This window comes from Manis javanica, chromosome 10 (genome assembly GCF_040802235.1).
Source record: "Manis javanica isolate MJ-LG chromosome 10, MJ_LKY, whole genome shotgun sequence".
Lineage (NCBI taxonomy): Eukaryota > Metazoa > Chordata > Mammalia > Pholidota > Manidae > Manis > Manis javanica.
Genome location: NC_133165.1, coordinates 45289730 through 45305857, shown reverse-complemented (window position 1 = coordinate 45305857; position 16128 = coordinate 45289730). Strand labels below are relative to the sequence as shown.

Below are 16128 nucleotides of genomic sequence, written 5' to 3'. Positions count from 1 at the left end.
GGGCATGGCAGATGAACTGGTGGGAGGAAGGAGGGTGGTTGGGTGAAATGGTGGTGACACCTGTAAAGTTAACTGGGGGTGTTCAATAAATAGGAGGTGAAATTCCTGCACTTGTGATGGGCTGAGAGAGGCCAAGAATTTGTGGCCCAGAAGGTCCTGTAAACGATGAGAAGAGTATACGTTTACCGCCTGTAGGAGGGTTAGTTTCAGAGCTTCTTTGGCGAGGCACGCTGTTGCTGCCAGGGCTCTAAGGCAGGGTTGCCACCCCTTGGCGGTGGGATCCAGTTGTTTTGACAGGAAAGCAACCGGTTGGTGTCTGGGTCCTACTGGCTGGACCAGTACCCCAGTTGCTATTCCTGTCTTTTCTGTAGTATATAAAAGAAAAGGTTTGTTAGGGTTAGGAAGGACAAGTGGGGGTGAGGAAAGGGGGGCATTTCGCAGTTCTTCAAAAGCATGCGCCACTGCTGTAGGAGAGGTGAGTTGTCCAGAGAGCGTTTCTTTGGCAGCAGCATACAGACCCAGTGTCGGAAAAACCTCACCAATCCGAGAAATGACAAGATCTCAGCTCTTGAGGTGGGTGATAGAAGAGCTCTAATAGAGGCTGTTTGGTTCACCGTGAGTGCCCTGGAAGAAGGAGTTAGGGCCATTCTGAGGTATGTAACTTGTAGGGTGGATAACTGAGCTTTTGATGGAGAGACTCTATATCCTTGCTGAGCCAGGAAGTTTAGGAGGGAAGCCATGTCTTGAACAGAGGCCTCTGTTGTGGGGCTACATAGAAGGAGATCATCGACATACTGTAAGAGAGTGCTGACTCCTGTGTCATGATGGAACAGATCTTCCACCAGTGCCTGTCTGAAAAGGTGAGGACTGTCTTGGAAGCCTCAAGGGAGGACCGTCCAAGTCAGTTGTCTAGTTCGGTGGTGTCTGGGTCCTCCCAGGTAAAGACAAACAGTAACTGGGAATCAGGGTGTAGAGGGATGGTGAAGAATGCATCCTTAAGGTCTAAAACTGTAAAGTGGGAGGTGTCTGGGGGAACCTGAGACAAGAGAGTATAAGGGTTAAGGATGACTGGGTGAAGAGGGACCACAGCCTCGTTGATTATCCGCAGGTCCTGAACAAGCTGGTAGGCCCCTGATGGCTTCTTGACAGGAAGGATTGGAGTGTTACAGGGAGAATTAGTTGGTACCAGAAGCCTTTGGGAAAGAAGATGGTTAATGATAGGTTGGGTGCCCTTGTGATGGGCTTGGGAAATAGGAAATTGGGGCCTAGAAGGAAAGGAGGATGGGTCCTTGAGGTGGATGAGAACCAGAGCATGATGGCTCACCACTACAGGAGTAGAGGTGTCCCAGACCATCGGGTTAATGCCGGCCGACGGTACAGGAGGGTCTGTGGAGGCCTCAGGGCCACAACTTATACTGGCTAAGGCAATGAGTGAGTTTGGTTGAAGATGACTAAGTGGCAGGGAGATAGAGGCACCAAGCTTGGATAGGAGATCCCTCCCTAACAAAGGGATTGGACAGGACAGGATAAGTAGAAATGAGGGGGTAAGAGGATGCCCCTCAAACGTGCAGGCTACCGGACCTGTCTACAGAGGCTTAAGGGTATTCCCATGACACTCACTACCAAGACCTGGGAAAGATGTAAATGCCCGTGAAAGGAAGGTAAAACAGAGTAGGTAGCCCCCGTGTCCACCAAAAAGGACATGGACTTACCCGCTACCCACAGTGTGGCCCTGGGCTCGGCAAAAGTGATAGGGGTATTCAAGTCCAGGCATCTTCACTCTTCGAGTAGGCCCAGCAGGTCAAGAGGGGAGTCCCTCAGGGGGGCCTGCCTCCCACGAGACTCTGTCATGGGGGTACGACCTTCCCCAACCGGGCACTCTACCTTCCAATGACCTCTCTTACCACAAACTGGGCAGGGTTTGGTCGGCTTATTGGTCGGACTGGGGCATCTATTTGCCCAGTGGCCTTCCTGGCCATGCTGGAAGCAAGATCCTGGAGGCTCACAAGCTCTGGACCAGTCTTTGGTGTGATGAGACCCCTGTTCTGCCGGCCGTAGGGCTGCTGTGAAGGCTCGGGTCCAGGATGCTATCCTCCTCTCATGTTCTTCATCACAGGTATTAAAGACTTTAAAGGCCATGGTTACCAGGTCATGGAGTGGAGTCTGGGGCCCCTCCTCTGCCTTTTATAACTTATGTCTTATGTCCAGGGCTGACTGGGTAATAAAATGAGTAGCCAACACCGTGGACCCCAATGATGAGTTGGGGTCAAGGTGGGTATGTATGGAGAGAGCCTTTGTGAGCCAGTTAAGAAAACAGGCTGGGTTTTCATCAGGTCTCTGAGTAATCTCTCTCAGCTTATCATAATTAATGGCTTTTTGAGCTATCTTATTCATACCTGCCAGTAAATTCCAGAGCATTCCTGTCTTGGGTATTATAGTCCCAATGGGGGTCCATGAGAGGAACTGCTTCCATTCCAATTGGCTCAGTCTGATCCGTGTTATGTGCTTCATTTGCACAATGTCGGGCGGCTGAGGTAACATGGTCATATTCCTCAGAGGTAAGAGTGGAGGTTAGGATAACATGTATATCATGCCAGGTAAGTTTGTAGGCCCAAGTTAGGTAGTCAAACTCTTTGGTATAAACTGTGGGGTTAGAGGAAAAAGAGCCCAGGTGTTTCTCAACCTGGGATAGGTTCCCTGGGGAAAAAGGGATGTGAACCTGGACAACCCCTTCTGACCCCACCACCTCTCAGAGAAGGGCTACTAGTTGGGCCTTTGTTTGGGGTGGCTGCTGGGCCTTGGATCTGGTAACCAGAGGGCTAGACCAACTGGGCGCTAAGGGCGGCATGGACACATAAGATGGCGGTGGGGTGGGAACAGGAAGTGAAGGACAAGATGGTGGCGATGCTGGGAGAGGAGGATACAAACGGGGAATGGCAGGTGCGGGGAGAGGTGTAGGGTCGGGAGAGAAAGGAGGTGGGTCTGTGCTGGGAGGAGTCTTGTCCGCGGTTTTCAGAACCGGAGGGCAGGAGGAGCCTGTTCTGGTGGGGAAAGAGACTGCTGAAGGTGGAAGGAGACGGGGAGTGGGTGGCACAGACACTGGAAGAGGAGAGGAGCAGGAAGACGGCATGGTTGAGAATGAAGGACCTAAAGATGGCGGGGACGCTGGTGAGGACAAAGAACTTAAAGATGGTGGCAGAGAGAGAGGGGAAGGGGATCGCGAGGTGAGGGAGGTGGGCAACCGAGGTCCCCTGGCAGATCTGAAAAGGAGGAAGGACTGGGCAGAATAAGAGGCTGGCAATCCTTAACTGGAGATCAGTCCAGGAGAACCTGGGTCGTTGAACACTTAACGTAAAGTTCTGGGTGGGAGCGCATGTCCAAAAGGCCTGGACATATGGGACTTCAGACCACTTCCCAGTTTGGTGACAGAAATTAGTTAAGTCAGTGAGGAGGCTAAAATCAAAAGTTCCCTCTGAGGGCCAGTGATATTGATTGTCTAGAGGATACTGGGGCCAAGTCTGAGAACAGAGTCGGACCAGTTTCCATTTACGGATCTCCTCTACTATATCTAGGGTCACCAGATTGGATATGAGACACTGCAGAGGGGTCTGAGCCTCCGATTTAGAGGACTGGTACCCCATGTCTGTTATCCATTTCCCGGAGCCCCTATACTGGCGAGCCCAGCGTCCAAAACTCGCTCAGGTTAGGAGGAGACAGGGAAGTATCGTACTATTCCCCAGAGATTTGGGAGCCCAGATGAGGACGTCTCCTCTATCTCGGGACCAGGACAGGCTTAATGCCTGGAGAACCTGGATATAGATAGCTATGTTTTCGAACCAGGTGGAGACAGGACTGGGAAAACAGACTGCCGGAAAGGAGGGACTCACCGAATCTCTGTCCGAGGTGCTGAGAGTAGGTGGAGGTCCCAGATCGGGGAAGGAGGGGTGGGAGCTGCCAGTGGCCGGCTGGAGATCCGCACCTTATCTCCTTCCCAGGTTTCAGTACCAGCTGTAAGGTACAATCGAGCCAAAATAACCAGGGAAGGAGGCTACAAAGGAGCCAAAAGTTTAATAGAGTGCAATCCCGGGCAATGTTCACTGGTCTGGTTAGTCACAGGCTGGAGAAGTCGCGCCCAGCAGGGCAGGCAGCAAATGTTTAAAGAAGTCAGGGGGAGGAAGAGCATAGGTTTACAGTGGCATGAGGATTGGCTACCTAAGGCACCTTTTCCAGGTTGGGAGGGGGAAGCAGATGGGGATTTTGGCATGTCATCAGTCCAGAATCTGTTGGTCTCTTTCCCTTACTAGGCCGGGGCTGGGGGCCTTGCTGCTCCCTTTTATTTGGTTAGGGCTGAGCTCATCTGACATGCTCACTCCTCTCTCCGGTGCCTCCAGCCTTACACTCTTGAATATTTCACTCAGGTGACAGTCTTATTTCCAACATCTGTACCTGTGAAGATTTATATGGGATCTAGTTTGAGAAAGCCACAGTGCAGGGAATTACAAGATAGTCTCTCACCTCCTGGCTGAGCACAGAAAAAGATTAGCATTGTGAATCAAGAAAAAGATGGAATGATAATAATAAAAAATCAAATAGCTCCCAACTGGATGAAACATGGGAAAACAACTAGAGACATTATTTTAAAATCATCTGTTTAAAACAGGATGATTATATAAGATTGCCTTCAATATTCAGTAAATTGTACTGTCTTCACACCCATTAGAAAGGCTACAAAAAGAAAAGAAAAAAACAAATGCTTGCAGAATAAAACAATAGAAAAAAATCAATGAAACCAAGAGCTGGTTCTTCGAGAAAATAAACAAAATAGATAAGCCTCTAGCCAGACTTATTAAGAGAAAAAGAGAGTCAACACACATCAACAGAATCAGAAACGAGAAAGGAAAAGTCACGACAGACACCACAGAAATACAAAGAATTATTAGAGAATACTATGAAAATCTATATGCTAACAAGCTGGAAAACCAAGGAGAAATGGACAACTTCTTAGAAAAATACAACCTCCCAAGACTGACCCAGAAAGAAACAGAAAATCTCAACAGACTAATTACCAGCAACAGAATTGAAGCGGTAATAAAAAAACTACCCAAGAACAAAACCCCCGGGCCAGATGGATTTACCTCGGAATTTTATCAGACACACAGAGAAGACATAACACCCATTCTCCTTAAAGTTTTCCAAAAAATAGAAGAGGAGGGAATACTCCCAAACTCATTCTATGAAGCCAACATCACCCTAATAACAAAACCAGGCAAAGACCCCACCAAAAAAGAAAACTACAGACCAATATCCCTGATGAACGTAGATGCAAAAATACTCAACAAAATATTAGCAAACCGAATTCAAAAATACATCAAGAGGATCATACACCATGACCAAGTGGGATTCATCCCAGGGATACAAAGATGGTACAACATTCGAAAATCCATCAACATCATCCACCACATCAACAAAAAGAAGGACAAAAACCACATGATCATCTCCATAGATGCTGAAAAAGCATTCGACAAAATTCAACATCCATTCATGATAAAAACTCAACAAAATGGGCACAAAGGGCAAGTACCTCAACATAATAAAGGCTATATATGATAAATCCATAGCTAACATCATACTGAACAGCGAGAGGCTGAAAGCTTTTCCTCTGAGATCAGGAACAAGACAGGGATGCCCACTCTCCCCACTGTTATTCAACGTGGTACTGGAGGTCCTAGCCATGGCAATCAGACAAAACAAAGAAATACAAGGAATCCAGATTGGTAAAGAAGAAGTCAAACTGTCACTATTTGCAGATGACATGATATTGTACATAAAAAACCCTAAAGAATCCAGTGCAAAACTACTAGAACTAATATCGGAATTCAGCAAAGTTGCAGGATACAAAATTAACACACAGAAATCTGTAGCTTTCCTATACACTAACAATGAACTAATAGAAAGAGAAATCAGGAAAACAATTCCATTCACAATAGCATCAAAAAGAATAAAATACCTAGGAATAAACCTAACCAAGGAAGTGAAAAACCTATACCCTGAAAACTACAAGACACTCTTAAGAGAAATTAAAGAGGACACTAACAAATGGAAACTCATCCCATGCTCCTGGCTAGGAAGAATTAGTGTCATCAAAATGGCCATCCTGCCCAAAGCAATATACAGATTCGATGCAATCCCTATCAAATTACCAACAGCATTCTTCAATGAACTAGAACAAATAGTTAAAAAGTTCATATGGAACCGTCAAAGACCCTGAATAGCCAACGCAATCCTGAGAAGGAAGAATAAAGTGTGGGGGGGATCTTGCCTCCCCAACTTCAAGCTCTACTACAAAGCCACAGTAATCAAGACAATTTGGTACTGGCACAAGAATAGAGCCACAGACCAGTGGAACAGAATAGAGACTCCAGACATTAACCCAAACATATACGGCCAATTAATATTTGATAAAGGAGCCATGGACATACAATGGGGGAAATGACAGTCTCTTCAACAGATGGTGCTGGCAAAACTGGATAGCTACATGTAAGAGAATGAAACTGGATCACTGTCTAACCCCATACACAAAAGTAAACTCCAAATGGATCAAAGACCTGAATGTAAGTCATGAAACCATAAAACTCTTAGAAAAAAACAGAGGCAAAAATCTCATGGACATAAACATGAATGACTTCTTCATGAACATATCTCCCCGGGCAAGGGAAACAAAAGCAAAAATGAACAAGTGGGACTATATCAAGCTAAAAAGCTTCTATACAGCAAAGGACACCATCAATAGAACAAAAAGGTATCCTACAGTATGGGAGAACATATTCATAAATGACAGATCCAATAAAGGATTGACATCCAAAATATATAAAGAGCTCACATGCCTCAACAAACAAAAAGTAAATAATCCAATTAAAAAATGGGCAGAGGAGCTGAATAAATAGTTCTCTAAAGAAGAAATCCGGATGGCCAACAGGCACATGAAAAGATGCTCCACATCGCTAATCATCAGAGAAATGCAAATTAAAACCACAATGAGATATCACCTCACACCAGTAAGGATCGCCATCATCGAAAAGACAAACAACAACAAATGTTTGTGAGGTTGTGGAGAAAGGGGAACCCTCCTACACTGCTGGTGGGAATGTAAACTAGTTCAACCATTGTGGAAAGCAGTATGGAGGTTCCTCAGAATGCTCAAAATAGAAATACCATTTGACCCAGGAATTCGACTTCTAGGAATTTACCCTAAGAATGCAGCACTCCAGTTTGAACAAGACAGATGCACCCCTATGTTTATCGCTGCACTGTTTACAATAGTCAAGATATGGAAGCAACCTAAGTGTCCATCAATAGATGAATGGATAAAGAAGATGTGGTACATATATACAATGGAGTATTATTCAGCCATCAGAAGAAAACAAATCCTACCATTTGCAACAACATGGCTGGAGCAAGAGGGTATTATGCTCAGTGAAATAAGCCAGGCGGAGAAACACAAGTATCAAATGATTTCACTCATCTGTGGAGTATAAGAACAAAGAAAAAACTGAAGGAGCAAAACAGCAGCGGACTTACAGAACTCAAGAATGGACTAACAGTTACCAAAGGGAAAGGGACTGGGGAGCTTGGGTGGGAAGGGAGGTATAAGGGTGGTGGAAAAAGAAAGGGGGCATTATGATTAGTATGTATAATGTGTGGGGTGGCACGGGGAGGGCTGTACAACACAGAGAAGACCAGTAGTGATTTCACAACATCTTACTATGCTGATGGACAGTGACTGTAATGGGGTATGTGGGGGGGACTTGCTGATGGGGGAGTGTAGTAAACATAATGTTCCTCGTGTAACTGTACATTAATGATACAAAAAAAACACAAAATAAAAGATAGTAAGAAGTAAAAAGAATTCTAAGGAAGTCAGGAATAGCAGATATAAGGAGCAGCCACAATACCTCAGCTGGAGAAACAGCATCCAAAAAGAGCCTCTACCTGGGCCTCCCTGGGACTGAAATCCAGAAATTTCTGGAGAGAGCACAAGCGTTGCTGGGGTGCTACTCTGGTGGAATTTGCTGGCCATCTCCCTTTAGGGTGCCAGAGAAAACTGTTCATGGGAAGGTGACTCACCAGAGGCACATACCAGGAGAAGGTGCTGGCCACTAGGTGCTGCAGGCCATTGGGTGCTGCCAGAGCCTAGCAGTGGAGAAGCTGCCCAGACTACAGAAGCTGGGGGCGGGGGACCCACGTGCACTGTAGGAGCCTGCCAGTAGGGCTCACTGGAACCAGGATGCAATCCTTTCTCTGTGCAATGTCTCCCCAGCTGCCTCTTGGCAGAACTTAATATGATGCCAGTTGGCAAAGAAAATATATTTAAAGGGCCCAGACCCATTTTCACAGAGCAGGCAAAAAGAATGAATGTAGAGCTGAGAGGTAATAAATTTATAACTGGTACAGCGACATACTACTGTTTCAAAGCTTAATAGCTCCCTTCACCCTTCCTGACCCTGTAATCCTCCTAGCCTTTTCCCCTCCTGACCTCACTATAAGCCCTATCACTTTACCATTCAGTGTCTCCAGATTTGACACCTGCCCATCATTCCCTCCCTCCTCAAAAGAAAAAAAAAATGAGACAAGGATAGAACTGGTGGCAGGTGGTTCTCTAGACTGGAAGAGGAGTTAGACCACAGACAGGACCCGCTTTCTCAGGTAAACAAAAATTCTAGCAACTCAAAGTAGCTGGTCAGAGTGGGAGAGACCCAGAGGTGGGTCCTGAAAGCTCCTCACCTGTGGCATTAAATTGGGCAGGAATATGCTGACACCTGTGTGAGCCAGGTACTTTTGAGTGGAGAGGACTGAAGCTGAGGGAAGCAGCAGAACCAATGGCAATCTCCTTTACAGGAATATAAACTCCAAACTCAGGGACAGACACCCTATCCTAAGGCACAGCATATAGGTGGTGCTGAAATTTTCTTGAATGGCCGATGGGAACTAGGGTTAACCCCAAACCCAAGGCTTCCTGTCATTTCTGGGGGGCAATTCTTGACAATGGGCTATAACTGATCATCCCACCCATCTCAACACCCTTCAGCCACAACCCAGCCCAACCTACCCTCCCTGATCTGGAGCTCAGGCTACAGACTTCTGTAGAGAAAGGTACTGCCAGCAGAGAGCTGGCTTGAGGACCAAAAGGGATAGGGCACTCTGAGGAAAGAAGAGGCAGTTTTTGTCATCCTCTTTTTGTTAGCGTGAGGCTTACCATATTTATCAGACACATTCAGATATATCTTCTCACTTCATCTTGATCTTCTATTTTGAAAGACACAATGGCATTTGTTGTTTCCATTTTACAAATGAGACCACTAACGCCAAGAACCGTTAAGCAGTTGAGAGACCCAGAGTCAAAGGGCCGTTTTCTGAAGAATGTTGTACCAATCTCCAACTACATCACCTGCCCCACTGGAGTCTGTGGAGCCTCTTGCCACTTGATCAGCATACACTGGTCATGCCCTAGAGTCTGTTCATAGGCAGTAGGTAAGATAGGAGTTATTGAAATGGTAGTCACAATGAGGGCAGAGGCAAGACCGTGAGACTATGAGGGCTTGCCTTGCTGGCCTGGGCTGAGGACAAAGACTTCAATTTGATGAACTCCAGCTCTCCAGGTTAGGCTAGTAGGGCTAGGCTCTCCCTACCAGATTCTCAGGTCTAGGCCCTTTCTTCAGGCTACTTCCTTTGCCCTAGGTATTGACTTCTTCAGCAGTCCTAGAGAAGCAAAATTCAGATAAGGCATGTTCTGCTCTTGAAAGCTTTTCTTGGTGGGAAGCACCTGTGTGTTTGAGGAGGAAAGTGAGAGCCTCCAGAGGGCCTCCAAGCACTGACAGCTGGAAGCACCACCATACCAGTTCCCCACCCCCTTGTTCTCCAGTAACTCAGGCACCATACAACCAGTCCTGATATAGGGGAAGAGAGACATCTCCAGCTCTAAGAGCTTTCCACCAGTAGTCTCATTATGTATTTCCAGAGGACCCAGCAGGCCTCACAGTACAAAGACAGTCAGTGTAGTCATGGAAGAACTATCTGGATGAGTCCTTGGTTACAGAGTTGGGGAGTCCTCACTTTTCACATCAGCTCTTGCTAATTCTTCTCCTTCCTTATCCTTTCTGTGTCTAATTATCACTCACTCCTTTAAGAAGGAATTATGCTGGGCTGGGTAGATGACTCTGCACCTTCATCTCAGACCCAAGATTCTAGGCTTCAGGATTTTTTATTCTATCAAGAAAACAGCTCAGGGAATCCTGGGGAAGGAGAACTAGTGGAGGCACGGGTTTTGGTTAGCCGGTGAGGGTGCCTTCACAGTGCAATAAGTATGTGCCCACGTCCTCCCCACGAACAGCCTAGCCCCTGGTAAAGAATTCATGACGCAGCCTTTCCAATGCCCTCACTACTAAGGGGGCAGGCCACTCTTCAAAGAGGGGTTGTGGGAGCCCGGAATAGAGAAGAAAGTGGCCGGACTTCAACAAGCATGCCAAGGTCGTTACTGCCCTCCCTCTTTGACACTCCTATACTGAGCCCTCTGGCAGGCCGCAGAACACCGCCAACCCTCCAGGATGAGGCGCACGACACTTGGGTGAAGTCGAAGTGAAGCTCAACGCCCCCAGCCTCCTCCTCACTTTGGCTCCGCCCAGTCTCTCCAGGACTGAGCAAGCAACGATGCTGGAGGCGGCACTAGCCCTAGTCTCTGGTCCCCGCCGCCCCCTCCCAAACTCTTCTCGGCGACGTGAGAACTGGGCTGAGGCACCCAGGAGGTACTGGAACCGGCCTCAGTGGGATCTCTCTAGGAAACGGAATTTCACATTCGTTAGCACTCATGTTTAAGAACGAAAGAACCGGAAGGTGCCCTTAAAAAACGTGGCGACACTCTAGCTTCACTACAGTTACCTCAATAGCTCAAGAAACTTGGCATAGTTTTCGACCACTGACCGGCCTTCAGAAGATGACGCAATCCGGTCCACTTGGGTTCATCTTGGATAGCGCTAGCCCTCAACTATAATGGCGGCGCTGCCCAATTTGGCTTCTTGCCCCTAGGAAAGATGGCTGCCAGGAGGCTTCACTTAGTTTCTCACCACCCCGGAAGACGGGGACCGGCGATTGGGCGGTGCCTGAAGGCTCCAAGAAGAAGGCCCTCGGCGGTTGGGTAGTGAGAGATAAGGCTAGTTTTAAAGGAGCTGGAGGTGGGAGCCATCGAAGACCCGGGATCCACGGGAGGCGACGGTGAGCGGCGCGCGGGGGAGGGTACCGAACGGCAGGAGAGAGGGCGGGAGGAGGGAAGGAAGGAAACGTTTGAACCATCTGGTCCCGGGCTGGGGAGAGCGTTGGGCGGGGATCCGGGAGGGCGGAGGGAGGGGGGTCTGTGGGCGGGACCTCCCGGGATTGGAGTGAAGGGGGTATCTGCTTGACAGTGGATCCCCGGGGATCCGGACTGAGTTCGTGGTGCATAAGCTTAGGCCGCCCCTGTCTGAGTGGAGCTTTGTAGAGCTGAAGCGCACGGGGAGAGGATAATCCTCTTGTAGCGTCTGATTGGAAAAACCGCGCTGTAGGATTCTTTCCGCAGGGTTCCAGTCCAGGGGATCTGATGGGAGGTGGGACCGTTGGTGTGTGGTACTTCGGCTTCGGAGTCCTTGGCCACTCTGGGAGTGGATGAGGGTCGCAGAGGGATCCGGCGGAAACTCAGCCTCCCAGGACCGGGATCCCAGGGGATCTCAGGGCGCAATCTGCAGGGATAAAGGCCCCAGGAAGCTCCAGCTATGGGAGAACTGGGTCCGCTGGGTTCTCGCGGCAAATCCCAGGCAGGGCACGAGTGATCCTCTGATTGCCACGGCGGCAGCGGGAAGACACCCGCTCCGGGCGGCCAGTTGGGGGCGTCCTTCCGCGCCCCAGGGTTCCGGTCTGTGGGCTACCAAGAGCCTTAGGCGGACCATGACGGGCAGAGCCCGAGGGGAGGGACTGGCCCTCACTTCCCGCTCCCCTGCTCTCCTCCTACCCCAGGCTGCAGCCTAGGATTCCCCAGGGACTCCCCGGAGCCGCTGCTTCCCCCAATGGACTTGCTCGGGGACTCCAGGTGAGAGCACACCCTGCCCACCTGTCTTGAACCCGGGAAATGGGGTGCCTGGCGGCGGTACTGCAGAGCCAGTGACAGGCTCAGGCGACCGTTCTCTGCTTCTCTCATTCTCCAGCCCACCTGGCCGGCCGCATCTATGCCGCCAGCCCCTGGCTCGGGCATTATGGGGAGCCAGGAGCCCAAAACGGCCAAGGCTGCAGTCTCTAGGGGCCCCTTCGCCCTTGGAAAAGGCCTCTCGGCGGGTCCTGGCTGTGGTGCTGGAAGATGTCATGGCTGCTCACATGGTGAGCCTCTTGCACTGAGAGGCCCCCTTCTTTCACAGGTCCCCCTCCTCAGTACTAAAGTCAGACCAGATCACTACTGAGGATAATTTAGGTTATCCTCATTCTCACACCCATTGCTCAGGCAGCCTAATGCTAGAGTTTTGCTTGGCTCTCACTCCAACCTAGAATTGGGCAGGGTCTCAAATGACCATTCCTGCCACCAACCCTGTTGAGCTAGAACCACATCCCTGCGAGTATGAAATGTGAGAGAGCGTTGTTTTCTCAGCCCAATTTCTAGACAATCCTTGGGAAGCAGGCTGAGGTCTTTGGCTCCAGTGCACAGATCAGAAAAACTGAGGCCCCCAATAGGGCAGCAAGTCACCCAAGGTCATTCTTTCCTTTTCATTTCTCCAAACAGCCTTGGTGAGATTACCCGGGTCCTATATCTGCAGGTCACGACACTGTAATATCTGCCCCTCATTCAGTTCAACTTACCCTTGGGGATCTTAAGTGAATTCTAGCCACGATCTCTGTTACCTTTCTAGCACAGGGTACTGTTAGGCACAGGAAGACCCTGTCCAGTCCAACCTCATTCCATCACCTTGCTTTTGATATCTCCTCCAATCGAAGGCCCCCCTGGTGCCCGAAGAGGAGACCTCCACCTCACGGCATTGCAACAGTTGTCGGGATTCTGTCCGAAGCAAGCCGTCTGCTTCATCACTCCAACAGTCCTCATGGTCCTTGCAGGCCAGGTGAGCATGGCAGGATGGGGATAAGCTGGGCACATACCTGAGCTCTTCTGATCTTACTGTTCCCTCTCCAGGCCTCCCGACTCACTTCACTTATGCCGAGAACCTCTGAGCTGTGTCCGCCGGCCTGCTCTTACCCTGAGGCAGCGATCAAGGACAACCCCTGGCCCAGAGGAGGGCCCTTCACAAAAGGTGGACCAGGCCCCCAAGCCCACTCTAGTGGTGATGCTAGAAGACATTGCCAGCTCCAGACCCCTGGCTGAGGTATGGGAGCTTTGGGTCAGGATGTTAGGGGCTCATCAGGGGGGTCAGGCACTCCAGGAGGGATAGAAGACAGATATGTGAGGTCTGAGTCTGGGGTGGATTTTTCTCAGAGCAAAGAGAACCACATTTTAGGTGGAAGACACTGCCTAAGCAAAGACCTATATGAAAAAGACTTTGGTGTGAACCCAGGAACACATTAGGAAACTGAGAGACTTGAGATGTGGGGAGCTAAGGAGGCCAAAGGGGGCTTCCCTGCCTTCTCACAAACATCCTGTTTTATATATCCAGGGCTTTGCTGATCAGAGTCCCAACTTCATCATCCCAATGAAAAGGTGAGAGGGCTGGGGAAGGGCTTATCAAGGTGTCTAGGCAACAACCATTATCCAGGCAGCCAGAGCTAGGAGCATCAGAATTTATCGAATCCTTCCTTGTAGTACCTTCAGCAGTCTTAAGGGCAGGGGAGGTGATGGCTCAGGTGGGATTGGGATCTGGAAGCTCCCCCCAGCCTTTACCTTGCCCCTTCACTGTAGAGCTGAACCTGTGATGATGGTTCACCAGCCAGTGCCTCCGCCCAGGGACCTGGAACCCCTATTCCAGCCATCTGCCCTGTCTGCAGATCTTCCAGAGAGTCCATCACAAGGTAAGGACTCAGAGGAATGAGATTTGGGGTTCTAAAAGATCCCAGCTATGCTTAGACATGTCAGGGGCAGAGGTGAGGCTGGGGCTTAACACACACAACCCCACCCCAACCAAGGCAGAGCTTGGTGTGTGAAGATGGGTTTTAGATTTCAGAGCCTGAAGTGCAACTCCTACATTTAAGATTGAGTTTTTTAGGGATGGGCTCTTCCTCTGTGGGCAGTTTAATGTTTGGGAAGGGGCTGAGGCTACTGAAATGGGGCTTAGACATCTGTACCTGAGGAATGCCCACCTGATCCTCTCCTTTCCTCAGTCCCAGATCCTGTTCTGGAGTCCCCATCGACCCCACCACCGTCCAGCCTTTTACGCCCCTGCCTCAGCCCCTGGGGTTTGGCCCCCCTCTTCCGTTCTGTCCGCTCCAAGCTGGAGAGCTTTGCTGACATCTTCCTCACGCCCAACAAAGCCCCACAGCCCCCACCCCCATCACCCCCCATGAAGTTGGAGTTGAAGATTGCCATCTCAGAGGCTGAGCAGTCCGGAGCTGCTGAGGACACTGCATCTGTCAGTCCCCGGCCCCCTATCAGTCAGTGGCGGGCCCAAGACCACAATCCCCCAGCACCCCTCCCTAAGCCCTCTCTGGGCCGAAGCCACTCCTGCCCTGATCTGGGGCCCCTTGGCCCAGATACCTACAGCTGGCCCCCTGCTCCACCCCACCCAAACAGGCCATGGCCACGGCGGCACACTGTGGGTGGTGGAGAGATGACCCGAGCCCCACCACCCCCTCGGCCCTGTCTCCGGAAAGAGGTCTTCCCTCTTGGAGGAGTGGGAGCCTCTCCTCCCCTTGTCACATCTTGTTCAACCACCGCATCCACTCGTTCCTTCTCTGAACCTGCAGAACCCAGGTAGTGCTCTTGGTAAACCCGCCTCAAAGCCCTGGCTGTGTACAGTCTGGGCCTAGCCTTCTTCCCTAGTGTCCAGTGGACAGGAGATGGGGATGTTGTTGTGAATGTTGTTTGTCCCTGAACCTTCACCTTCTCTGCAGGTTGGGCTCAACAAAGGAGAAGGAGGCAAGGGCCTCAGAGGACCAGGTGCTTTCAGACCACAAGACGAAGGTAGGAGTGCAGATAAGGGGGAAGAGGCAAGGGGGAGCCTGAGCCCATTTTTCATCCTTACTCTCTGCCCCATTTTTGGCAGACCATGGGAAAAGTTTCTCGATTCAGAATACGTAGGACACCAGCCCATCCTCAGCTAAACCTTACACCAATGGGACTGCCTCGACCAGTCAGGTGAGAGGCTTATCATGCACGGGGCTGCTTTGGCCAAACAGATGTAGGCTCAGGTTCCCTAAAATGTGGCTTCGTCTCCTCTCAGGGAACACAGTTTGTCTTGGAGGAGTCAGTTTAGTCTGGACATAGTTTGTGCTTAGAACTCTGCCTCAGGCAGCACTCCTAGCCTCTGGCATGTCCCAGAAACTGAAACACAGACCAAGCCTTGCTTATCCTTTCTCCAGGCCTCACTGGCCCCAGGTTTCTCAGTGGCCTCTGCTTTTTGCTTCCAGGTTGAACAAGAAGGACTTCAGCTTGGAAGAAATTTATACTAATAAGAATTACCAGACACCTACAAACAGGAGGTGAGAAACTTTGAAGGCTTGGGGGTGATAGTGGGAAGGCTGAAGCCAGGGGGCATGGTGATAACTAGCCCCCCTCTCTGCCTGGTCCAGGACCTTTGAAACCATCTTCGAGGAACCCCGGGAGCGCAATGGGACTCTGATTTTTACCAGCTCCAGAAAGCTACGGCGGGCTGTAGAATTTCGAGACAGCAGCCTCCCAAGATCCCGGCGGCCATCTCGGGGGGTCCGGGCTGCATCTGGCAGGACCCTTACTCCCAACCTGGCCCCCAGCCCAGATGTGGGACCGTTGCTGCAGCAGCGGCTGGAGGAGCTGGATGCCTTGCTCCTGGAGGAGGAGGAAGTGGATAGGAAGCAGCCCCATCTGAACTAGGAACTCCAGCTTATTTGTCCATCCTCATCCTGGAGGGAGGGGTAGCCTCTTGGAGCAGTTACATTTTTTTCTCTGTATTTCTAGTAAAGTTTTCATATGCTTGA

General features: G+C 50.0%; 1 protein-coding gene and 1 long non-coding RNA gene across 3 annotated transcripts in view; one reads left to right on the top strand and one right to left on the bottom strand.

Annotated features, from left to right (window-relative positions):
• The window catches only part of LOC118972599 (uncharacterized), a 12984-nt gene extending 1745 nt beyond the window's left edge, over positions 1 to 11239 (bottom strand). The window contains exons 1-2 of the long non-coding RNA XR_005061623.2: positions 9254 to 11239; positions 187 to 365 (exon numbers count right to left, since the gene is read on the bottom strand). This is a non-coding gene — a long non-coding RNA (uncharacterized lncRNA). The remainder of the gene's footprint in view (positions 1 to 186; positions 366 to 9253) is intronic.
• PRR14 (proline rich 14) lies at positions 11127 to 16128 on the top strand. 2 transcript variants are annotated; one of them, XM_017642547.3, is made up of 12 exons: positions 11127 to 11265; positions 12040 to 12112; positions 12228 to 12396; positions 13006 to 13127; positions 13199 to 13388; positions 13677 to 13720; positions 13919 to 14028; positions 14338 to 14926; positions 15067 to 15136; positions 15219 to 15310; positions 15583 to 15654; positions 15745 to 16128. In XM_017642547.3, exons 2-12 carry the CDS (start codon positions 12090 to 12092, stop codon positions 16022 to 16024), a joined length of 1761 nt encoding a protein of 586 aa, XP_017498036.2. In that variant the 5' UTR covers positions 11127 to 11265; positions 12040 to 12089; the 3' UTR covers positions 16025 to 16128. The 2 variants fall into 2 exon arrangements, with proteins under 2 accessions (XP_017498036.2, XP_017498035.2); XM_017642546.3 differs by lacking the exon at positions 11127 to 11265 and having other exon boundaries at positions 11427 to 12112.

Coding starts and splice junctions, on each gene's coding strand:
- PRR14 (XM_017642547.3), top strand. CDS start 12,090: ATGGACTTGCTCGGGGACTCCAG. Junction 12,397..13,005: donor ATGTCATGGCTGCTCACATG/GTGAGCCTCTTG, acceptor CTCCAATCGAAG/GCCCCCCTGGTGCCCGAAGA. Junction 14,927..15,066: donor TCTGAACCTGCAGAACCCAG/GTAGTGCTCTTG, acceptor CCTTCTCTGCAG/GTTGGGCTCAACAAAGGAGA.